General features: G+C 42.7%; 1 protein-coding gene and 2 long non-coding RNA genes across 8 annotated transcripts; 2 read left to right on the forward strand and 1 right to left on the reverse strand.

Moving 5' to 3' along the window:
- Positions 1–489: 489 nt before the first annotated feature.
- b3galt1b (UDP-Gal:betaGlcNAc beta 1,3-galactosyltransferase, polypeptide 1b) lies at positions 490–24,758 on the reverse strand. Of its 3 annotated transcripts, none has more exons than XM_029843870.1 (2): positions 24,623–24,758; positions 490–1,764 (listed from the first exon to the last, which is right to left on the reverse strand). In XM_029843870.1, exon 2 carries the CDS (start codon positions 1,572–1,574, stop codon positions 585–587), a length of 990 nt encoding a protein of 329 aa, XP_029699730.1. In that variant the 5' UTR covers positions 1,575–1,764; positions 24,623–24,758; the 3' UTR covers positions 490–584. The 3 variants fall into 3 exon arrangements, with proteins under 3 accessions (XP_029699730.1, XP_029699736.1, XP_029699738.1); XM_029843876.1 differs by lacking the exon at positions 24,623–24,758 and adding an exon at positions 24,317–24,590; XM_029843878.1 differs by lacking the exon at positions 24,623–24,758 and adding an exon at positions 12,128–12,177.
- Positions 6,270–7,429, forward strand: LOC115251480 (uncharacterized). 4 transcript variants are annotated; one of them, XR_003890038.1, is made up of 5 exons: positions 6,270–6,380; positions 6,464–6,615; positions 6,715–6,781; positions 6,934–6,987; positions 7,359–7,429. It is a non-coding gene; the product is annotated as an uncharacterized lncRNA (long non-coding RNA). The 4 variants fall into 4 exon arrangements; XR_003890035.1 differs by having other exon boundaries at positions 6,715–6,834; positions 7,359–7,383; XR_003890032.1 differs by lacking the exon at positions 7,359–7,429 and having other exon boundaries at positions 6,715–6,834; positions 6,934–7,075.
- On the forward strand, positions 8,305–10,453 carry LOC115251485 (uncharacterized). The gene is made up of 5 exons (XR_003890040.1): positions 8,305–8,383; positions 8,482–8,565; positions 8,760–8,882; positions 8,978–9,055; positions 10,088–10,453. It is a non-coding gene; the product is annotated as an uncharacterized lncRNA (long non-coding RNA).
- Positions 24,759–25,407: the final 649 nt, after the last annotated feature.

Consider the following 25,407-nt stretch of genomic DNA (forward strand, 5'->3'; position numbering starts at 1 on the left):
TTTATAATGAGATAAAATCCCGAGCTCGGTCAATGAAAGCTCCGCTGCAGCGGGCACTGCCAAACTGGTTTGTTGTTAAATATGATTAACATTTGCATCTCCAAATGCCAAATCTTCTAGATGCATCATGGTAATCCAATAGTTTATCGATGCCTCTGACAGAAACCGTCCTCTGGGGTCACGCATCTGCAGGAACGCGGCTGTGCTGAGTCAGCATCATGCGGCAGGTAGAGATCCAGTGTCTCGCCCAAGGTCACTTAAAATGGGCCAGAAAAAGTGCCAGAACAAAGGAGGGGGGTGAAGCCATCTCTGCACAGTATGATGGATATAAAAACTGCTGGAGCTGGAGTACAGGAACAGTCAATGACGCTGTGTTTTAACAATGCATGAGATTGTGCTCTTACGGGCCTCATGCACGCACAGAAATACACAAACATGGACGTCCATGAAAGCATCTGACTGAAGACTTGCAGCGACTCTGTAAGTTTCTTTTTTTTTTTTACATTAGTTAAAGTGATCTGGTAAGAAGATAAAAGGCCATTAACAATAAGAAGGTTCTTCCTCAGCACGCTCCCTGTTGCCTCCTAACACCTCAGGTGCTTCTTGCTGGACATGTCGTTCCAGATGCGGTGCATCTCCTCCGGGGGGATCTGGTGCACAGTGATAACCCGTCGGTACCTGCACAGACTGTAGGCCATTTTCCAATGATTAAATCCGCTGTTCTGATACGGATGGATGCCCAGCTTATGCAAACACAGTCCCACATACACGTCCTCCAGGTGCAACAGTCTCGTGTGCAGAGACGTCTTAAAGATGAGCTCGGCCACGTCGGCTGAGAACACGTAGCCGGTGCCCGAGCAGAAAGGCGGGTATTTGCTCTCGGGATACAAGTCCCTCGACATGTACCACTTACTGCGCATGTCGCGTATCGGCCCACCGTTTATAACATAGCCCGTGAAATACCTCCTTCTGGGCTTGGTGGTGGGCTTCAGGAGCTTGTAGATCAGATTGTCCATGTTAACAAAGATGTCGCTGTCTGTCTTCATGACATACTGAGCTTTGGGGCAGAAGGTGGCCACCCAGCGCATGCCCATCAAGGTTTTGAGCGTGAGGTTGTGGTAGGAATCGATGAAGTCCTCCACCACGATGTCGTGGAAGATCTGGCTCTCCTGGTCCACCATCTGGTTGAGGACTTCGTCGGTGTTCCTGCCCAACAGGAAGACGGTGAGGATGTGGACGTCGGCGAAGGTGCTCTCGTCCCCCCAGGTCTCCCGGATGGCCTGCCGTGCGTCAAACTCTTTGTGCGTGGTGCTGATGAGGATGACCAGGAAGGGCGTGATGCTTTCACACTTCTTGGGCTCATTGATGATGTATTCGAAGGCATGTGGGTTAAGGGTCCGGGTGCGGATGTTGGTGAAGGTGAGGTTTTTGTGAGGCTTCACAGTCTTGCGTATGGGGATGGACATGTGGCCCACATACGTGTAGGACGTCGGGCGGGATATGCTCAAGTACCACAGAGCGCTGGCCCAGCAGACCACGGTCAGTATGTACAAACATGAGACTTTTGAAGGCATTATGCTGCATTTAGATGTACTTTGTGACGCTGGCTCACAGGAGGCTTCTCTTTCATTAGTGATGTGTGCACGGGAGAGGCAGCGTGAAGCTGCTCATGGACACAGTCTGGCATTAATTGTCTATAAAGAATTATGTCACAGCCCTTCAAGTGAATGTGCAGCGTTTTTAGTCCCGCTTCTCCGTTCACATCTGAAAGAGAGAAAGAGAAATTGCACATTAACTCCCAAAATGCACCATTCAAAGTCCCCCTCAACTAGTTTGCATAATAAATCACACGAGAGGACATTAGCTTCTTCCAAATTCAAGAAATATGGCCACTCAAACATGAGTAAAAGTCACAGCACACCGCTAATTATTCAGTAAGTAAAGTAAGATGTCAGAGGAATGAGGAAGAGCTCCCTGAGCACATGCTACTTCATAAATAACCTTCATTACTGCAGAGACGCCGGAGAGAAACTTAATGAGTCAAACTCATCATTTGGATTCTCATAAATGGAATAATAAAAAAAATATAAAATCCCAACAACTAAATTTCAAAAAGCTATTTCATCTGCAGCAGTGAATCACACACTGAGGAAAACAGGAACTGGACACCAAAGGATGTATTAAGAACCTGAAAAGAACCTGGAAAAAATTGGAAAGTGCACTGAAATCACTCACATTACAAGAATTGTAAGTTGTTATTCAGCTGCATCCTGAGACTGGCTGCAACGGGAAAGTTCACCATGATAATGAAACCGAAGCTGATTAGCATTTTAAAGCAATCATGTTCTCACATTTAGTGACGAAACAACAATTCTAATGTTTACTCCAATCAAACATCCCAGACAAGACAAGTGGTGTCATAAAACCTACTATTTTACTGATGCATTAGGCCATTAACCGAACACTAATAATGCTAATTCTCCTCACTGTGCTGCGATGAGAATATCAGAGGAAAAGAAATATGAAACCTCATCACGTTTTATGCACTCTCCTCTACCGGTTTGAAGATTTAGGGATGATTGGGTGCAAAAGGAATCAAATCACATTTAGAGAGAGAATCAATCTCATGTGTTTTTAGAATTCTGGAGAAAACCCGCGTGAGCATGAGGACGAGCCTGGCATTGAAACAGGAGGCTTCTTTCTACCGGGCAGCCTTAAAAACCTTTCAAATGTTTATCTGAATCACACAGGACGGAGCGAGTTCAATACGTGAAAAGGTGTCCAAATACAAAGACCTTTTATTAACAAGCGATTTATATTTTGTTCAACGTTAGGCTCTGCCTGTTGAATGATCCGCTGCGTCTCGCTGATGGCTTCACACTCTTTCGGCTGTTTCACGCTGGGCAGGTTGCGTTCGCTGGGCTTTCAGAGCTTTATGACAGAGAACAACTCCCCACTGGGGCGAAAATCAATGCAACAAAATCCAGGAGAACGAATCTGGAGTGCTCTGAGGCTGAAGGTTTCGGTGGTAATCAACATATGGTTTGATGCTGTAGTTACGCTCTTGATATTATCTCTAGGTTACACCTATTAAAGGAACGTTGCAGTAGATTGACTTCACAATAGATAGATTAACAACATATAGATATTAATAACAGTTAAAATGGCTCATTTCTAAGAACTGAATGTATCCCAGTCCTGCATTATCTCACCAACATTACAGAGCAGATGAGTGGACATTTAAGGCCCAACACCAGGAGACAGAAGATGAAATGTTCTGAAGATGATTTCAAAGCTCTGTTTAGTGATGCAGTGCTGTGGGATCAGCAGCGTTCTTCATGACCCAACAGCAACAACCTGCATCCGTCAGCCTGCCCCCCACGTGAGATGTCTGCGCTGATTTCCGGCTGCCTGGTTCAGCGTTCGTCCTCTGCGCGGCTGTTACCCGGAGGATTGGATTTGGCACGGCTGTTATAATGCGACCGCTCTCCAGCGTGGACGCAGCGGCGCGTTTATCCGCTCGCCCTTGTGACCTCACTGTCTGGCCACGGAAACCGGAAAAAAATCTGACTCTATTCTCCCGACTCCTGAGCAAATGTAGCCGGGATTATTGCTGGAAATCCGTGGAAAAACAGCTCTTTTGTGCATCTCCTTCCTGTTCGCAGCAGCGAAACGCCTTTCAAATAAGTGACAGGCTCTGATTTAAATACGACCACACTGATGTTCCTGAAGGTACACCGCTGTGGGGTCGGGAATACATTTGATAGCAGCTTATTTTTGTTTTTAATTTGTACTCTCCTGTCTTTGGGGAAAGCTTGTGCATCACTGCAGGTATTTTCTCCACATCAAACAGCTGCTCCCATTCGTGAAATTACCGAGAGGTCTCAGGGGATGTGGAGGAGCAAACACTCGTTCCCTTTAACAACCCAGACGCAACCAAACTAAAGAAGCGTCCTGTTTTCAGAGCGAATGTCTTGAACTGACTGACTGACTGGTGCACGACGTGCGACGCCACCTCCCGGTGAATGTCTGCCTTCAATGACTTCAGCACGAGACAAAGATTTGGAACAGGAGTGAGCTCAGCCGGCAGCTCTGAGGAACATCGGCAAGGGTTCAACCATCGCACACCCAGCAGTGAAACCTCCCGGGGACGAGACTATGTGACTGTGCGTCGGTCCATCACAGATATCACAGATCTGAGACGGACAGACCGACAGTGGTGATGACGCGTGTCATGAAATGTCGCATGCAATAGGAGACACCACTGAAAAATGGTAAAATACATGCTTTTTTTCCCCATCCCTCTGTCTGGTCCAGATGAGACTTTGACATAACATTTTGTCTTCTACCAAAAGTTCTGGCACCAATAACAGATATCCCTGTCACATCTCAGCGTCTGTATTCAGTTCTAGTTTAGGTTGGTGGAGCCCACAGGCTGATCAGCACATCTCTGCAGAACTACCATTCCAATCAGGCTCCATGAAAAGGACACAAGGTCCCAGGAATGGATGTGATGAACATGCCTGCACTGCTAACTGGCGCTTCAGGTCATGAAACATAGAAGAACCACAACAGAGGGGGGATGATTAGCCTATACTTGAAACAGAGACCAATTTATCATGATTTATAATGTGGGGGAGGAAAAACTTGTCTGGAGAAGAGTGCAAAGACAGTCATTCATCAAAGGATGACATTTGTGTCTCCAAGCTCCAGGGGAACCGTTTGGTGGACCAGCCTGAAAGGACCATTACACTGTCCTCTGCACACGACAACGATACTTTGATTCATGGCCCCCTGACCGTCTATAGACAGGCCTATAAAGTGTTTTCCCAATAACAAAATCTCAGAGCTAATGGCAAGATTGGATTGACTGATTTATGAGGAGAGTCTGGGCTCCGAATGTGAAAGGATTATCTTGGCTTTTATTGGATGGAAGGCTTTATTAAGATTGTTGACAAAACCCTCATTACGGTAATCTGACTTTGGTGATGAGTTCATGATAAAAATCTGCGTTAATTCACTTTTCTCCTGGTTTTTATTTACGTTTCCCCAAGTTTTCTGTTTTTTACCATCAGTTTAATCTTGTTTTTCATGAATTACAGCGTCCCAACGATCCGCTTTGCATCTTGTGCGTTCATATATCATGGTATCACAACAATAAATGCAGTCTAAAAGTGCTGTAAACTGTTGTTAAATCCATATTTTAATATCAGGCGTACCTGGAGGTGGCACGGTGGTGTGGTGGTTAGCACTGTTGCCTCACAGCAAGAAGGCCCCGGGTTCGATCCCCGGTTGGGACTGAGCCTGGGGACTTTCTGTGTGGAGTTTGCATGTTCTCCCTGTGTCTGCGTGGGTTCTCTCCGGGTACTCCGGCTTCCTCCCACAGTCCAAAGACATGCATGATTGGGGATTAGGCTAATTGGAAATTCTAAATTGCCCGTAGGTGTGAGAGTGAATGGTTGTCTGTCTATATTTGTTAGCCCTGCGATTGACTGGCGTCCAGTCCAGGGTGTACCCTGCCTCCGCCCGTTGTGCTGGGATAGGCTCCAGCCCCCCCGCGACCCTCAGTGGAGGAACAAGCGGTAGAAAATGAGTGAGTGAGAGAGAGGCATACCTGGTGGAGCAAGATTCTGATCTTTGGAAGGTCAAAGGCCAGAGTCCAGAACATCACTAAATGTTGATCATCTGTGTCTTGGCCCCCCTTTCAAAATGTCATTAAAATCCACTCATGTTTCCGATATTTTGGCAAAAGAAAGATAAATGCCAGCTGTCACATGACATAACCTCCTAATTACCTCCATGTGACAGCTGGCGTTTGTCCGTCTGTCTGTCTGTTAGCAAAATAACTCAGAGTTATGAATGGATTTGAATGAAATTTTCAGGAAATGCTGATGATGGGCCAAGGCACAGACGCGTCCAGGTTCCACTGGGACTTTGACCTTTGATCTTCCTAAGCCAAGAGGCTTTGATCATAAATCATAAGCTTGGTGGAGGTCTGTGCTCTCTGAGTGCATTTCTGGTTTCTGTGAACTAACCGCATGTAGTTGCCATGGTGACCAGTATCGGAAGCACTGAACAAATATAATAGCTAAATCTCCAAAAATGTCCTAATTTATGATATTTAGACTTCGAATCGATCACGTAAATCATGTAAATTCAATGACATTGTCAGAACGTCCTTCTCAATCTCAAATCATTTTAAATCCAAAAATAATCTTATTGCAGCCAAGAATGAAAGAAAATCTCAATTTTCAGTTTCTAGGCAACACCATTGTAGTTTTCCAACCTTTTTGTGTCTTGAATTAATTAGTCTTTGGAGAATCTCAATTCCCATATTCCCAACCTGGCCAGGATCCGGCCTTTCTGACGGCACCCAGTTGGTAGGTTAACTTTTGTAACTACTTTTACAGCCAGAGCACATCCCAGTCCGTAAATAAAACATCAACATGTCTGAAACCACCAGGTTAATCTCCAGGTTTCACTGGCTGGTCAGAGCTATCGAAAAAGTCGGACCAAAAACGGAGGCAGAGCCATGGAAACTCCTGCCCGGGCGTCTTCCACAGGACTCGGTCCTGCACCAGCAGGCTGTCTGTGATGAAAGAGCGGGAGCGGGAGGTTTTTCAGAGACGAGCTGCAGACAAACGTCAAGCTCGAGTCCTGCTGGGATGATGCCAGTGTTCTTTCTGCTGTCATTTGTTCTCTCTGTTCTCTCAGACAGAATGGATGGATCTCTGCTGCTGTTGATGGGCTTTTAACGGGTCGTACGCCTCCTATACGTGTGGTACGACAGCGTGCGGTTGTCTTTTCATCAGTATACAGACATTCAGCCGAACGGTTTGGTGCCGAGATAACAGATACCCTTTTTCTCTCCAAACCCTGTGTTCTTTGAGTTGAGCACTGTTCTGTCGGGGCTGTTTCTGTGTCTTGTTTCAGGTAATCGAAAGTGACAGACCCTCATTACAGCAGCCAGGATACCAGATTAAGCAGGTCTCAACACTGCGCAGAGCGGCTACCAGCCGCTCTCTCAAACTCTGCCGTCCAGCTAAAGATATAAACATGGGAGGAAATGTCGGCTTTTAAACGGCAGGCAGAGCTTTTTTTTTAACCTTAAATATTAAAAATAGATCACATCTTTTTAGACATAAAGGAACAAATGTGGGTTTTTTTGTCTTAATAGATTTCTAAAGATAATTAGCTCAATCGCTCAAAAATAACATATTTAAACATCTACAAACTGGGTTTGTTACAGTAAAGCTACTATAGCCTTTCAGAACACCTTTTATACATTTATAAACACTGATGCTTTATTACTAAGAGGAAGAGATACATCTGAATTTATGAAAACTCTTGTATTACAGAGGGAAGCCTTGAGGCAGTCTGAACAACCGTACAAGCAATTTATCTTCTTTATTGTCTACAGCCTAAATGCTACATAGTTAATGGAGCAAGAATAAAGTGGCAATATTCTTTATTCCATAACCTTCCATGATAATCAATCAAATGCATGTGTCCCCTGTGTTTCCAAAGCCAAAACAACAACCTTCCCTTCTTCTTGTCAGCAACAACTGGCAACCTTTGAGTTGCAGCTGTTTTCAGAGCTATTTACAAGACTAGTAAGTAAGCTTGAAATAAAATAATCTACATCATTAAACTCTGATTCTGTCCTTTAGATGGCGGGTTGTGCCGTCGGGGACAGCACAAATCAGCGGAGACGGTGGGGAGGTCTAAGAGGAGCTGCCTCTGTGTTTGGCTCCAGTCCCTTTTAGCTTCCTATAACTAAACCTCAGTCATGGATTTGTCAGACTTTTTTTTTTCTCTCCTTAAAAATAGAGAAAGTTTGTTGATCTGAAAAATGCTTGTGACGTTTATGCCGTGCTCTTCCTTTGTTTAGGAAGGCGGCAACATTAATATTCATGATCAAAGCATGCACCAGCCACCAGCAGCCAGAGCTAATAAAACAGACTTTAAAGAGTGATGAGGTTCATACGTGCAGCATGTCAGATGCAAAGAAATGACTCTGCTCTCAAGTATAATGTTGCCACAACCGGCTGAGCATTGGGTCACTAGGCTGGGCAAGATTCTAAAGGATTACATGAAATGTCAATAAAAGCCAGTGTCTAGTATCAAGAAATCTCCAGCCCTTATACGACAAATCATTAAATCCTCTTACATTCAGATTAAAATGGGATCAGATGACATTTTAAAGGTATTATTAAGATAGTGAATTGATGATCTACGTGACGCACTTTCCTTCATTTATAAAATCAATTTTATTGTGTTTTTTAGGAGATCACATTCCAGCAGCTGTTCCATCAGCGTTAATGAAAAGCTGTTTGTCTGCAGAGCCTCTCCATCCAACCGTGTCACATCAGGGAGCAACCAGGTAATCATTAGAGGAACAGATGGCGCCGTGGCTGATCTGTGTGTTTTTGACCCATTTGAAGTTCTTTCACCTCATCACGTCTCTCCATATCATGTGAGATGTGGAGTTCACACAAAGGCAGACGCATCAGACTAAAGGCAGCGCGTTAGACCAACGTGCAGACTGCGCGAGTCGTGCAAGAGGTAAAGCCTCTTAACCGGAGCTTATGCTAAAGTCAGGGTTCCTCTCATATCTTTCCTTTTTTGGGGTAATTTCACTTCTTTTACTCTGCATGTTTATGAGTGAGGACAAAATGTTTAATGTAGCTGGTCATTCAGTTGTTACTGATGCTACCCTGGAGCAGATGCTTGGGTAGCCTCCTAACTGCCATTTCTAGGAAGTAAAACCGGCCCTCGCTCCTGTGCTCCCGAGGCTCTTCCAGCCAAGCGTTCCTGCCGTCAGCACAGCGAAGTAAGACCAAGCTCTCTGTTGTGGATAAAAATGCCGTTATGCTGCAAAGGTGCATAAACTCATGAATATGGTAATGCTCTCACGGGATCATCTGCAACAGTCGTGTTATTACAGTGCACTGTTCCTTCTGCGATGTTCATCCAGAGATAAACAACAGGACGAGCGGATACTCGGGCCAGCCGGAGCTGCTGAACTCACATTAGCCTGACATGCTTGAGGAAGGTATTGCATTACAGATGAGCACAGACATGAAATATCATTTCCATTCAGAGTCTGCTATACCATCTTCAAGGGTGCCCTAAATAAAATATGACCCAAGCAGTTTACATAAAAATACTTTAAAACTGCATGTCTATCATGTCACACAGCTCAGCTGGCGTGCAGTAGAAATGTGTTTTTTAATGGAGAACAAAAGCAGCCTACCTGTGCATATTAGTCAGATTTACACAGCTCAGTTCAGCTATTGTTCAGGAAGGTGATGGAGCTTCAGAGATTCGCTCAACTGCAGCGATTTCCTACTATAACCAGTTAATATTAATGCCACCCAATGAAACCTTCTGAATTGTAATGGCTCTATATATAAGAGGAAATTATCTCTCACACCACTCTTAGCGGAGCAAAAAATCCAGATGCTTACCTCCTTTCCACGGTTATATTTTTTAACCTCAGAAGCATTCAGGCTTATTCTGGAATAATCAACATGGCTGTTTACAATGACGACGATACCTCTCTGCTTATGGGCTCACAGTTTAAACCCTGCAGATTCAGCACTTGTAATGGAGAATAGCAGGCTGACGCTCCAGTGCTGGCTGATGCTTCTGTGGCATTTTATGCAGAGGCTCATCTGACAGCAGCCTCAGGAGAGTAGAGGGAATATGTGGCGCTCAGTGGTGTCCTCCCTGCTGCCTGCCGCCGACTACACTGTCGTCATTGACTACCATCTCTGGGGACAAAACATGATATTCCTATGATGGGGAGCTGTCGTCCCAAAGTCAGGGCTAAAGCTCTGGATGTGAGGTTACGGTGGTGGTTTTCTTTTGGCTGTTCTTCAGGAGAGGGCGTGTGAGGAAGGGCAAAGGGCAGTTTTTGAGAGTATCCTGATAGAATGTAATCTCAAAACTGGCTAAATCTGTATTAAAGCAAGTATAAGGATTCACAGAAAGTCTCCAACATGTTCTGCTCTTTTATTATCATAATCAGTTTAATTTCCAGCTCTGTCCTGTACTTCTGCAACCTCTCATTATATTCTTTCAGGCTGGAGGAATAACAGTTTCATTCAATATGGAGGCCTTGGTGCTGCAGAGTTGGATATACAGTAGATCTCCTGGACCCTGAGCCCACCTGAACACCACTCATGCAGCGGACCACTGGCAACCACACAAATGGGAAGAGTCTTGAGAAATAACATGAAGATCAATTACTATTACTTATTAATATAGCATCTACAAGTGTTTGTATGCTAGAAACGTGCATTCATTAAGAGGCAGCAGGTGCCGTTATATTATGTCACCCACCATCAAAACCTGCACAGCTGCCTATAGAATGTTTGATGACCTGGGTCAATGTATTGATCATTTACTATATTTCTGCAAACACTGACAGTGAAAAAAAGGAAACCGATTTGACGTTCCGTCAACATGAGTAGAGCAAGAAAAAGAAGTAGGACTTCACTGTACAGACAAAGGCTCTCCTTTTGAAAAGTTTTTGCCAAAAATTCTCTTTTGACACCTGTGAAACACTATTGATGCCGCCTCCGATTATTTACACGGTGCTTTCACTTTCAAGCGGGATGCTAAACATAGAAAGACGTCATACATTAACCATGCTTCTCTGTCCAGATGGCCCCTGAAATGTGAACTGACCTGCATCATCTCCAATCGGGTGGAAAATGGAATGGGCACCTTTGTCCTATTCATAAAATGGATGTCTTGCCGCCTCACATGGGAGAATCAGCAGCGGCTTGGTCATTACGGAGCTGTCAGTGCTTCATCCCACCACACCCTCGTAAGACAGATGCCCCCTGACAAAGGACAGTGATCCCAGGCTTGGTGCATTTGTAAATATATTGGAAATTCAGCAAACTGTAACAAAACAATGAAGTCAGACCCTGATAGTGTTGGAGCGTGGTATAGTAACAATAAATAATAATAAAACTACAATGTCAAGCGAATCAATGCCAAGGCAACCAGTGCTTTTCTTTGGACTGGGATGGTCGGACCACTGATCACTTGATGTCACTAATAGTGGATGCTAGTTTTCCCAAACACGCTCCTAAGGAGGTTCTCATCAGCAGGGATAGCGGCCAACATGTGTGAATTTATGAAACCAAGCACTGATCCCTTCACAGGAAGTAAGTATGCATCCATTACAGGGAGCTGTTCATCTCTAAATACCATTACTGCACTCCAAAGAGTCCGTGCGCAGAGTTAATGTGAATGGCCAAGCGTGACCTTCTCGTTCACCACGACCTTTGCTATCTGCAGCATCAGCAGCAAGAAAAGGATCACCACATTTCTTACAAAGCACACTGTTGTGGCCGCCACACCTACGAGGTGTTGCATTGGAGTCAGTCAGGTGGAGAAAGGTGGTTTTCACCATGATATGAACCCACACACTACTGCAATACTCCCACTGAAACTACAGCTCTTATATTCACCACCTATTCTCTCTGTGTTCTGAAGCTCTGTCCTGAAATATGCATTCAGGATGTGGGGTTCAGATACAGCATGGATCGAAGGAGCAGCAAACCAGCCTTCCATCAAGTTCCTGTCCAGTGTCACTATAAAAGCATGTAAAATTGCAGATTTTTGGAACCGCTGGATTTATTTATCATACATCCTGATATAGTGAAGATGCAACTCCATCGCGACTGGCAGGAGGCAGGAGAGAGCCTGCAGAACTATGACAAGGAATGCATAGATGATGGGATGGAACAGGAACAGGATTACTAAGACACGATTGAAAGTAAATGGCTTTAGACAAACACTGTCCTAACACTCTTTAAGTGCCATGAGGAGAGAAATGCAATGAAAGACCACATCATTCTTTAATGTATACCAAAGGATTATTTAAGCTATATTGCTTAATAGAATCCAAACTTTTTCATAAAAGCGCAATGGTTATATCAATGTGGTTGTTCCATTAACACTACAGTAATTCCTACATGGTCCTGCACATACTCGCATGATCTGATACTGATGTGCATGTACGCTCTGGATACACCAACCCCCAGGAGCAAAGGAAAAGCAGTGAGAAGGGAAAGATGTGTCAAAAACAGTCAGATATTTCTGATACCTTTAACACAGAAAGACGACATGTGTGCCATCAGCGCTTCAGTCCATCCACAGGAAGCATGAGATCTATACAACAATATGGAGGAGTGTTTGAATAACCTGCTCACAAACAATGGTTTCCTTCTTTATATATAAAGTGACCATGACTAACAACTGGTCACAGCTAGAATATCAACATCAGATATGAGGTTTGTTTCCCTTGTTTTCTTTGTACAACATGCGGTAATATTACATTTCCCAAGGGCATTGTGAGGCATATTCACTCTCACACACCAGATGGGACTGTGATGAGAGTGAAAGACAGCACATCAGAAAAATGACAATAATCCAAACTATTTTGAAATGAAATCAATACTGTCCTTTCTCTCCACGATGCCTTCAATGACAGCGTGACTCATGTCCTCTGAAAAAAGCGCGGACCCTTTGAAATGTGTGAGGCGACGTATTCACTCCAGTAGGCACAGTGCAGGCAGATGATGAATGGAAAGAAAGCTGGGGGAAGACGTGGCAAACACACCGCCTGCTACATGTGTGCCTTTAGATTTGTTTGGTGTGTTTGAGCGCAAACTCTGGGACTCAAACCTACAAAAGCAGGGGAAGTTTCAGTCAATAAATCTAAAGCAGCTGCTTGCGCTTTGTCAGTTTTCATTTGTTCCTGTGCTTTAAGTCAAAAGTCTACGCGCAGTAATAATATACGTACCCACTCAGCTATTTTGGCTGGGAGCTTCAGATTGCTAAGTGGTGTGCAAATAGATGAGGCAAATTATCATAATCCTGCCTTTTGGCCTGCGTTGACCCAAAAGACACACAGCAAAAAAATAAAAAAATAAAAAAAAATCATACGCCACGCCATCAGCTGTTCCTAAATGCTGCTGACATAAAATATTTTGAAAGGTCAGTGAAGGTACGACCCCTGGATGCCATTTCATGACTGCAGGCTTTTACAAAATGCCACACAAATGGCATCTTGGTATGATCAAAAATCTCACACTTCAATTTAATTCAGTCTTTGGGTCCTGATTAAATTTGACATCAGCTCATATACAAGCAATATACTTTGATTCTGACTGTATAAAATGTGCGGATGACGGATGGCAGACTGAATTTATTACACTATATCTTGACGGTATTGTAGAAAAATGTCAAAATATAGTGTAATAAATTCAAGCGTATCATCAGTGGACTTAAAAATATATAATTTTTTCCCCCAAAAAAGGTAAACGTTATCAGTCCAGTATCTCAGTCCCTACAGTGCCCCGACAGGACTGGGGTGTCATTGCAACAAACAAATAAACTATTTAAGGATTTGTTTAAACCTTAATCTGGCATGCATACATCCATAATGATTGAATGGATTTTTTGTACCTGGCTCTACATACAAGGAAGGACTTGGTGCACCAGCAAATATGAATCATTTCATCTTTGACAGTACAATAAAAAAGACTGAAAAAAGCCAAAAGAAAAAGGAGCACAACTACCTGTCATTCAGCAAATATCAAGCCTTCACGATTCTCTGAAATCATAAAAGCTGTAGAGGTGATCTGATCCACCACCAGAACCAGGAGCAAGGCACCAGCAAGTAAGGAATCAATGTTTGTGGATGACACGGATGCGAGGGGTTTTTAATGGACCTGCGGGGGCATTTTCTGCTTCATTTCTTTGCTGTCCAGTGAATCTGAGGCATCCTTTGTATTTGAAAATAAACATTTCCATTTTTTTTTCCTGACTTGGCAGATTCACTGTGCATCTGTGCCCAATGACAGGAACAGATAAAACTGGATTTCTCCTGAGAACCAAAGAGTGAAGATCCGCAGGAGACGCGGTGCAATCAAACCACAGCATATGGTGCATCCATTTATGAAGATTCATCTGAAAATTACAGGATTAATTGGAGGTGCCTGTTTGAATTCAAAAATTTAAAAGACATTAATATAGAAGAAATAAGAACAAATTGCTAAATAAGAAATGTTGCTAATAAATCTTTTTGGAAAAAAAAACCCGTATTGCATGAGTTCATGCATGTAAGTACTCATCTTGCTATTAAATAAGCAAAACAGGATGTATCAGTTGTTGGTTTTTGTTCAACTTGATGAAACTGTTTTATTTGCAAATTAAAAGTCAACTAGTGTTCCTATGAGAGGAGGGCTATATTCCTGCACTTCCAGGAGCAAGTGGCAATTAACACCGGTGTTGTTGGGATATCATAAAAGTATCTGACTACCTTCAATGTCACCAGGCCTCAGCATTGCTAAAACCACCATCTCAGACGGTGACTGGGTTGCTTTAGACTGTACACATCACTGAAAATGATGTGTACAGCGGGATGTGTTCGGTGGGCACACCGTCTTCCTTTTTCAATCTGGCACCTGAGCACCATGTGTGCGTGAAGCCTTAAAATCAAACACAACCTACAAGTTTGCTTGTCTCAGCACAACCTGCCGCAGGCTCCCATCCACTGTCTCTGCCTAAAGGATGGATGGATGGCTGGATGAATGGATGCACGGATGGATGATGGAATGATGGATGATGATGGATGATATCTCAAACAGAGGATAGGCAGCTGACATGGCATTCATAAATGTGTTTTGGTCCTTCCAGTGCTGTTGGCTGTGACTGTCGCATGCGTTGGGTCTTGGCCTCTTCCACGTGTATTCATCCTGCTCCTCTGTGAGAATTGGCAGGTTTGTCTCAGGAGGTTTACTAACCAAGCCAAAAACAAGAATGAAAAGGCAGCCGTAGCTCTTGAAAGGGGCCATTTGTACAAATGAACCTGGTTTAAACAAAGAAATGGGCTGACATTTCTCTGACCTCTTACAGATGTGGCATAAGGCAGGAGAATTACCTCGTGGTGTGAAAGTCTTATTACATTTCTGCAGCGACAACCATCACAATCAGTTGGAGCTGACTGAAATTAAACTAGAGTCGTTGTTGATGTGGAAGGATCATAGTAATCATGTTGCGGCAGTGATGCTGTAATTCAGAGTTCAGCTGAAGCTGTGGAAATAGGAAAAAATAAGGAAGCAATGTTTGAAAATGTTGGCGATACCATTTTAACACTCACCTGGGTTTCTAACGTTAGAGGTTCCCTCCGGTGGAAAAACCACTGCTTTCAGTGCAGAAAAGTGCTTTAACAATAAACTCCTCTTAAGCCAAAGCTGATTAATGTCCGAGAACATAAGTGGAATATTTCACAACCACACAGAACAGTTGTCCTACATTTAAAAAGAAATGCAACCTTGTAAAAAATGATACTGTCTTTTACTAAAACTGACACTGGACTTATTGTTTTGGACTCTATTGTTTTACTATACTCCATTTTCCTCCCTCATGAGTGCAGTTTATTGACAACACTACTGACTTTTCAGACAAAACTAAGGGCCGTCCGCCAGACAGCAAATAAAAACATGATCTTTTCTCCAACAATGTAAGCAGTAAATATAGAAACTCTATTTTCCCCTGTTAATGGGGGGCTTGTGGAAACACTGGATATGCCTCGTACAAACTCCACAATTCTCACCTCCATTGAGGAGAGTAGCTTCTTCTTCAGCTTGGCCTGCATGAAGACCCCTAAACACTGACACACATGCCTCAAGAGAAGGATTATAAACTACAGACATCCAAATAATTAACTCGGACCTCCAGAACTACTGCAGTCCCTAAAATGTCACACAAATTTGTGAGAGGTCTTTCTCGGCTCGCTGCTCTGCCCTGACCTCACCATCTTCGAAAGAAAGGTTTCTGTCCTCTGCCCGGCAATGTCTTTAGCTGGATCTAAACCGTGAAATTGGTAATAAGTGTCAATCTGAGGTGGAAAAAAATGTGCTGAATTTAAAACTGCTGCACCGTGTTTTTGGTTTGTTTTTTCAGTTATAGTGATTTTTTTTTTACTTTACTGGACCAGGTTTGATGCGATTTACAGGGAGTAAATAATATTCTTAAAAATTTGAGGTTCTTAAGGACAATCTTTCCAGAAAAAAAAAAATTGCAAACTTCTAAAAGTTCTAAAAGGCAATTACCTAAAGCCTATTCATTTGGAATACAAAGGAAGAAGCTGTGGAATGGCTCGGGCCTTAGTGCTTAGTGACACAGTGATTAAGCATTAACATTCAACCTGTCCTCGTCAGACACCATTAGTAAGAGAGCCCACCTATCAAACATTGATGCATTCACTCTTTGTCAGTTTCTAAAGTCTCATTGTAAACAGTTTTATAAAATACACCCCAGAGCTGCCTTGTATTACTTGGTATTATAGTCTGTTCCATTTTGATTTATTCTCCCTGTCAAGCCAGAATACAATCTGCCACCTCCTAAAGATAAAATGCAGAGATTACCAAAGCTGCCTTCCTGTATTTCTTTCATGCTGGCGATATCAGGGAGACGACTTGATGACCTGCAGGGATGTGGACCCACCAGCTGAAGCATTTCCTTCATTTAGGAAATGGGTGCTATTAAATTTAGTATCTCCTGCAGATCTCATTTTCCACACATAGAAAAAGACCATTAACATGATACTCTAAGATCAGTCTCCATTCACATAATATCGTCTACAGGGAAACCATACACGGCATGGCGTTCCCCTTCTGCCAAAAATCAATTTTCAATCAAACAGCCCCCATGCCCTCGTTCTCCTTGGCCTTAAAAACACCCATGAAAAAGGCAGGTCAAGGAGTGAGGGAAAGCTGTGGTGCAGCAGAAACTATGCACACACCTTTCCATGGACCTATGTGTTGGTGGATGCTTGCAGACTTTGAAATGATCTGTGACACTACCGCAGACACTTATAGCCACCTGCTGCTTTTTTTTAGCTTTCATAAAATTCACAATGATCAACTCATGATTATTTAGTACATCTCTGAGGCTCTTCGTTCCAATAAATTCCACCGCTTCCTTCGACCTAGAGACAGATGTGGAAATGCATGATGATGATCGGAAACACACACAAGTAAAGGTGTGGGAAAACAACACAATTTTTAAAAATCGCTCACGTTCCTTTTGGCTTCTTACTTTAGGGTAACCCAAGATTAATACACCATAGCTGGCTCCAGAGAATACTAAGGGAAGAATATTAGTGCTATTAATCTCCAGAAGAGGAATGAAGCAAGCTATAAATTATGTTCAACACATCGGCTCTGAGTCTCTACTTTATCCAAACGCTAAATCACTTGGGGGTTGTTTGTTTGGTGTTTTGCTAGTGTTAGTTTGATGACAGTGCAACATTTCCATTTTGTATAGTTGTTTGTGTCTTACTGGTATGCTGTCATGCTCCCTAAAACAGAGCGACATCAACATGTAGCCCTTAGAACACTGAGTGGGGAACGCAAACAGCCCAACCGAGAGTCAAAAATACAAATATTGACTTATCGTAGCAAATGTTCAGCAAACAGTAATTTTGTGAATCCCCACCCGCTGATGTCTGATCAAACAGACACAAGCTGAAAGACTCACAACATTATTATCATCATTACAGGTTTGAGTCAGTCGATGTGTTTTGGCAGTATAGCTTGGAAATGTTTCGGAGCTCTTCGGAGCCCTGCGTGTGTCCAACAGCGCTTCCGTCCTCCCAGCTTTGCCAGTTTTCTCACTTTTTTCCTGTCTTCAGTCCTGCAGAATCATAGGTGTTTGGGTTGTTAACAACGTGGCTCATGGCATACCTGTACTGTTTAATCATTTCTGGAACAACATTCTCCCTGCAGAGAAACCTTGTTAAAGATGACAGTGGAGTCATCTTTTAACATCCGCTGTTTCATTTTCTGTCCTCCCGACAAACAGCTTTTAGCATCACTTTCCCAATGGCCTTCGACTTACACACCGAAGTGTGCTGAACATGTTAATGGGCTCTCCTCTGGTCATTTAAGGTTTTTTTCTCCTGTCAACAGTAAAAGCCTGGTCTATATAACCTTCTTTTTTTATTATTCCAGGCAGTGGACAGGCAGTTCTACTACTTTGAAAAATGACCCTGTTTATGCTAGATGGCTGAGATCTCTTAGGTTAAAAGCAAAAAAAGAAGACACTTCCTTCCATCTTGAGGACTTTCACACAATCTTGGCAAATATACCCTGAATTCTTTCAGCGCTGCATCTCAATCTCACCCCTGAAACAAAAACAGAGCCAAATTCAGGCCATAAAACAATCCCCTCTGTTCAAATGGGCTTGCTCCCTCATTCTAACTACGACTGTCTAAGAACTGCTCAAACTGAGTTGCACTACCTGCTGTCTGTCCCGCAGCACCAGAGGAGAGGACCTGTGTTATTCCCAGTCCAATGGCAGTTCACTTCTGTTGCTTTTCAAATTCTGCCTTCTCATAAGGCAGACAGATTTCTCCCTCTTTGAGGGTAAAACTCATCTCCCTTATCACCCAACATTGCTTTCATAAAGAAAATCCAGGAGTGTCATCATTATAGAAACAAAAACATCATTTCCCACGAGCTCTCTCCACTGGTGTGGAAGAAGAAAGAATAAAATGTGCAGGAGAAATACTAGCGGGGATAATCAAACGCACGAGTTAGCTTCCATTTCTTTGTCTGTCTGTGCCCCTGTGACTTGTGTTTAACTAAAAGCTCGGCTGCAAGAGCCACCGCAGCAACGGATGTGCAGGTTTATATCACAGAGTATTGGGAATACGCTCAACGGCACATCCTGTACTGAGGGACTGCATTTTCCTGCATCCACCACCAAGGCTCCACTTCGAGAACTGTCGTTGGACTTTGAGGAATATCAATCCCAGGCAGGCTTTGCCTTTGCTTTGTGTCAGGTGCTGATACACTGTCGCCTTCAAGGCCGGCCCTCTGCTCAGAGGCACACAATGATCAATCTCAGCAGATTTTCTATGGAAACTGCTGCCACCCAAGTGAAGAGAAGCCTTTGTTACTCAAGAGGCTGAGTTTTGGAATGTGCCAGTAACAGATAATAATAATCATTATCATAATAATATAATAACATAACATGTAAAACCTAGATTTTAACTACTCTGCAAAATGACCCAAACTGAACCAAAATGTAATGGGGTCCCAATAAGCTCAGAGGATAAGCGGGGATGATGCAACAATTGAAACTGTTTGGCAGACTGATATGAGCGCCACACTGCATATTCATATTCATATTCATACAAGCCCTGAAAATGTGAGCAACGCCGGGACTTCAGTGCCAGTTTAAATGAGGAGACACAGTTCCAGGGAGACCATGTACTGCAGGCAGGCTGACGGCTAATTTACTCCATGACTTCACAAATCACACAGTGCATCAGATTAATACAGCAGCTCTGAGAGCTACGAAGAACCTGAGAACCATTCTCGAAACAGTTGGTAAACCAACAGAACACCAGTAGATCTGTAGCCGCTGCAACTGTCTCGCATGCAGGAGTGAGTTCTTTTGATGGATGATGGAGCCTATCCCAGCTGCGTATGGGCGAAGGCAGGCGACATTCTTGAATGAGTGCTCAGCTCACTGCAAAGCCCTATGTGAGCATCCCAGGGATCGGTACTTTGCTCAAGGGTACCTTGACGGTGCTCTGAAGGTGTCCTGGCCCCTCCCTCTGCTACCAGAACACCGGGAACCCTCCTGCCTCCCGACCAAGTCAGCCAGTCCCTACAAACTAAGCTAGCACAACCCAATTTTAAGAATTTCCATTTCATTTTTAAAAAGTAATGCCAGTGGAGCATCAGTCTGTGACTCTTGCCCATTGTGCCTCCTGTGTGGAGCAGTTACCTCTCAGCAGGCCTAAGCTGGATTACGCGTCTGACTTGTCTGTAATGAGTTTATTGTCGGTGTCTAATATCGAACAGTCATCTGTTCCGCCGCACCGACTGCTGCCGGTGGATTTCTCATTTGCTGAAAACCCTTTCTGTACTCGTGGAAATTCCACCCTTTGTCACATTGATAACCTGCTTTGTGTGATCGATTAGTGCAAGTTTGAAGGTTTTCTAAAGCCAGACGATAGAAAGATATCCCAGAATCCCTCTATTATACACCCTGAGGATATCTCACCACAGTGGGTCACCGCTGACAACACGAACATTTGTTAATTAGTCTTTGCCTTCCATATTGGCTGAGTATAATTAGCTTTTTATAATTGACACAGTAGTCAGCATGTGGCTGACATAACTAGTTGTGGCCTGGTCTGATTTACCATCTTTGGACAGATGCAGCCTGCAACCAAAATAAAGCCACTGTGTGTTCTCTGTGAGGCAGAGCCACTTCTGGGACACTCCTAATACACTTCCGGCAATGGCAACATCAACTAGAACAAATACCCATTAGCTCCGGTTGCCATGGAGGGTTGGAGCTAGCCACACTGGGAACTATTATTGATACCATGAACTTCCTGAAAGCTCAAAATGCTTTTAATATTTAATTGTTCAGTCTTAATCACTGGGGCTTTTATTTCTGTTAAATTACTTGACAAACTCGTATTTATTTTCTATTTAAATATTTACAGGTTCCAAATCCTTAAATCAACCATCCATCTATAGGAATTTAAAATAATCATTCAAAGGACTTTACAAAGTTCTATGGTGGCAGCTTTAGTCTTCAGTCCACAGACGGTTATTGTGTATCCAAATTCCTACTTCACTAGAAAGGTCATATTATATAATGAATTTTTTAATACATCAAGTTAACAGCATTACTGTTAAAGCTGCATGATGAGAGCATCAAATTCATCACAACTTCTCCAGGACTCTTTTTACCACTGCAATTAAAAAAAAAACAGTTTGATCCGCTGCTCCCTGGAGAAATCAAGTCACCATCTGACACTGGAGTCCAGGCACATTCCTCTAACACGCAGCTGTAGTTATAAAACAGTCAATTACTGCCTAAAAGCCGCTGGTAAAATGTAATCCTTGGCCTCGCAGCTTGAGTTGAGCTAATCGCCACCCACCACTGAGGGCAATCATTTTTCCATCTCGCAAGAACTTTAAAAAAAAAAAAGCCTGTGTGCCTTTTGCATGATTAATATCTGCCCATTTTTGGGATCACAGCAGCAAATGTTTGATTCAGTTCATTTCAGCAGCACCATAACTGAGCAGCAGGTGGAGTGTGGCAAATTTATCCCTCATTTTTATTTAATACATACACTGCTCTTGGTGCTGAGGGTGAGAAATCTTGTTAATCAAAAGGTAATAATAAAGTGCATGAGGCTGCTTTGGCACCCTTTTAAAATGTGAGTACAGAAAGTAATTACAGGATGTGTGTGGGAGGATCCGAGTGATTAAGGGCAGTGTGTGTGTGTGTGTGTGTGTGTGTGTGTGTGTGTGTGTGTGTGTGTGTGTGTGTGTGTGTGCACGAAAAATGATTCAAAATTTAATTGCGTTTTGTGACACAGGACGAACCATAAAGACACAGTCAGGGGCACCTCGCTGCATTTTGCATGTTTTAATTACCAAACAGTTCTTTCCTGTTCACAGAGGCAATCTGGGGGGTTTCTTGAAAAACATTTAATAATTTTCATTAATCTAGGATTCGTGAATGGGCTCTTTAATGACTTGAATACACAAGGTCCAACACCAAATTGCTATTCCCCACAAAAATACACAGATTACTTAGCCCCTGGGTGTGTGACTAAAGTCCATTTGTGCCTTCACACATTGTAGGTGACCTCCTGCTGATAAAGGCTTCAGGTGCTTTGATGTGGAGCAAAGGAGACGGGATCAAAGCAGCCTTTCTGCTTTCAGAACACCTCTGCCGGCGTCACCTGTTAAAGGAATGTTGCAAATCCTGTCCAGAACCTTTCAGCCTTTAAAATATTTTGCTTGAGAAGAGAAAATTGATTCAAAATTGTTCATTTATAAAATTATTTTGAGACTTTACGCAGTATATTTCTGTGGGAAATGGAAGTGTGGGGGTGGACAATGAGGAAGGCAAATTGTTTTTGGAAAACAAAAATGGGGAAGCTAAATTATGTTGTTCTTTAATGGGATTTGCTTTCATTCTTTTTTTATCCTTTCCCATTGACTGTTAATCCTGTGCTATTCTAGTTATGAGTTGTTTTCATTTATCAGCCCCATTATAATAGTGTTGTTTTAAGCCACCTTTTAGCCGTCTTTTTGCCATGTGTAGGTTTACAATTTATTCAAACAACTTCATAGGTGAAGAAAAACAGAGCTTATTGCAGGGAAATAAATTATTCAAATTAGGTCATTGTATTAAATAGTGTTAGAGGAATGTGTGGGTGGAAAGTTGGCAACATCATTATAAAACCTCCAATGTTGGATTTAGAGAAACAAAGGCCACTTCCAAGGATGAATGGAGGAGGATACACGCTACAAAAACAATGGCAAATAAACATTAACATCTGTACTTAATAATTATCTTATTGGTTGATGATTATCAGTCCATCAGAATGATTTGTTTCTGTGCCAGTCAGACTGGGTTTAGACACCCTCATTTATTAAAAAAAATAAAAATAGAATCATTCATTAAGCACTTTTCTTCTCTACACACTGGTTTCATTACAAACAAAGGTAGGTTGACTCGTATTACTCCTCAAAAATTCATCATTGCTACACCTTAAACAAAGCTATTGCAATCAATGTTCTTTGACCAGGTAACAGACTAACCTGTTACTACACTTGTTCAGGCTAATTGCACAGCAATTAAACCTTGTTCATTAGCATTATGTGCTAAATTCAAAGCATCACTGGATCTCCCTAAACTGTAAAAGGCCAGGTTTTTCTCCATAGCATGACACTTGAACCTTTGCAATATACCCTCAGTGAAGTCAGTGATCCTACGCAGGCCTCCGCATTACATGCAAATGTACATATCGCACGCTGCTGCTGCTGCTGCTGTGATTAGTTTGGGTTGTTTGAAATATTCCATGTTCTGGTCCAGGAGGGACCATTTGGAAGAAACAATAAGAAACATTTGCAAGTCTCTTCATCAAACCATTGCAAATGCAGAGAGAGCGTGAAAGTTAACGCCAAGTGGCACAAGCACTGCTAAAGATTTCTGCAACAGCCATGCATGTAACAACATGTCTCATACAGTGCAATGCTCTGCATATGACCAGTGTGTGGTGTTCTGTACTAATATAATAATGGTAGTAGCTGCAGACAAGATGAGGAGGTACTGAATGCTTTAATATTTGCAGAATTGCCTTTGTACACCTGGATGTCAACACAGTGTGTAAAACCTCGGAAAACTACAGGTCCCACAAATCCTTTTGGCATCTTTTACAGCTCTGTTTTCTTTTGAATGCTTTTGTTTACCCCTGAACAGGCAGTCAGTACAGTAACTGTAAGCAACTTTACAGGTTGAGTGCAACGATATATAAACGCAAAATTATGTCTTCAATGCGTATTAAATAAATGTCAATAGAGTCACACACGGACCTGCCACAGCAGGGAGACACAACTACATGCACCGAGCCTGGTCAGGATCGGTGAGACCAACGATCCAAAGATGCAACACAGGTAAATCAGGGATTAGGGCTTCAAACTCACCACACTAATTCCTCTTTGCAAAAATGGGATTAGTGAAAGCAGCTACTTGTAGCACGACACAGAAAGACAGACAGACTTAAAGTGCAGCAAAATAAACACAAAGGCACTTACAGGCACACAGGCAGTCAGCCACATGATGTTACACACAGATGGTCATGGAACAGAACCCATCATGAGCTTGATTGGGAGGCAAAATAAGCATTTAATCCAGATAACGATCTAACATGTCCCAGTAATGGTACAAGAAGAGCTACAGCTCCTCCAGAGAGCTCACACTTCACTTTGAACTTTTATTCTCATTATTCTATCGAGCTGGCGGCACGGATGGCAATCTGACATTTAAATGAATAGCAATTAGGTTACTACTGAAAGGAGGACAAATAAAAAGGCAGCACATTAAGCCGCTGAGGCACAATTTTGTGAGACTCCTCAAATTGTAAATTGTAAATATTAAAAAAACAAAAACAAAAAAACAAACATGCACATTCCCTGGAGGTCTGCTTACTACACTCAACACATTTTTCAAAATTATGGATAGCTGAAATGAGATTACACTTTTATGGGCTAATTGTTGTAAAATCAAATATTCTTTAGGCAGAATTTGTTATTATTGTGTTAAACACAAACATTCCAGAGAAATGTCAGAAAGGCAAATTCCTCATCGAATAAATAAACACATGCAACACTAGACTATAGCTATTTGCACGTACACAGATTTTATGTGTGTTCAAAGTTTGATGTGTGACTCGGACCTCTGCATTCCCATCCTTGTCCAAACCTGACGCATTTCCAGCACCGGTGTCAGTATGTGTCCCAAAGTGTCCGCATCAGCGAGCACCCTGGCGGGGAAAACTGCGACGGGCTGAGGCAGAGACCAAAGCAGGACCCCCTCTACCCAGGGAGGCTGCTCGGACATTAGTCCAAGAGATGTTTTGACCTGGAAGTCGGCAATACAAACGCGAAAGAAATCCACCCAAAGTCGAATCTCAAGACTGCAGTTAGATGAAGAAGTTGAAACCGCGTGTAGGACAACGCGTCGAAGTAAAAAGCCGTCCTACCTCAGTCGGTCTGCATCCCGCTCCCACTCTTGGTCTTGATGATGCGTTACTGCTTTGCTCCAGCGTCCTCCAGCACTGTTATTTCTTCTCGGAGGGGGGCAAAGAGGATGGTTTTGCGGGCAGCCTGACGTCCCGCCTAATGGGACAGAGCCAACTAATCAGAGCAGAGAGTGAAGAATTTCTAGCCAATCCGGAGAGAGAGAGCATTTCATGACTGCTGGCAGTCAAGGTTGGTTGACTCTGTAAGAGAATTTCCACACAGTTCTTGCAAAATTGTTTTCACACAATTCCTTACCCCTATTTTTAAACTTTATTTATATGATTTTATTATTATAAATCTCGTCTCGTCTAGTTTTCTCCCGCTTAGTTTGAATGCTATCTTTATTGTTTGCCCAGGTCCTGAACATAAATGCAATTTGTTTCTGATTATTAATATTATACTTATTCAAGCTATTTCACTAGTTATTTTTCTTAGGCCTCAATATGCGTGCTTTGTAGATTTGACATATGTGACCTGAAAACACTTCTTCAAGCACTGTTAATTTTAGATGAAACCATAAGTTGAGTACTGGAGTACTTAATTGGCTGAAAAGCTGCCACTACTGTTCCTCTTATATCATGTATAAATTAAAAAATCAAATCTCAGGTGCATTTATCTTTTTAGCCACTGCTTGATATGCATTGAAAGGTTGGCTGTGAAGAGATATGAAAAGACAGCTTTTGGACATCTGAGCTGAGGAGCACTGATCAGGATGAGCAATCATCTTTGGTCAGAAGCTTATTTT

The sequence above is a fragment of the Takifugu rubripes genome, chromosome 1, assembly GCF_901000725.2.
Source record: "Takifugu rubripes chromosome 1, fTakRub1.2, whole genome shotgun sequence".
In the NCBI taxonomy this organism is placed as follows: domain Eukaryota; kingdom Metazoa; phylum Chordata; class Actinopteri; order Tetraodontiformes; family Tetraodontidae; genus Takifugu; species Takifugu rubripes.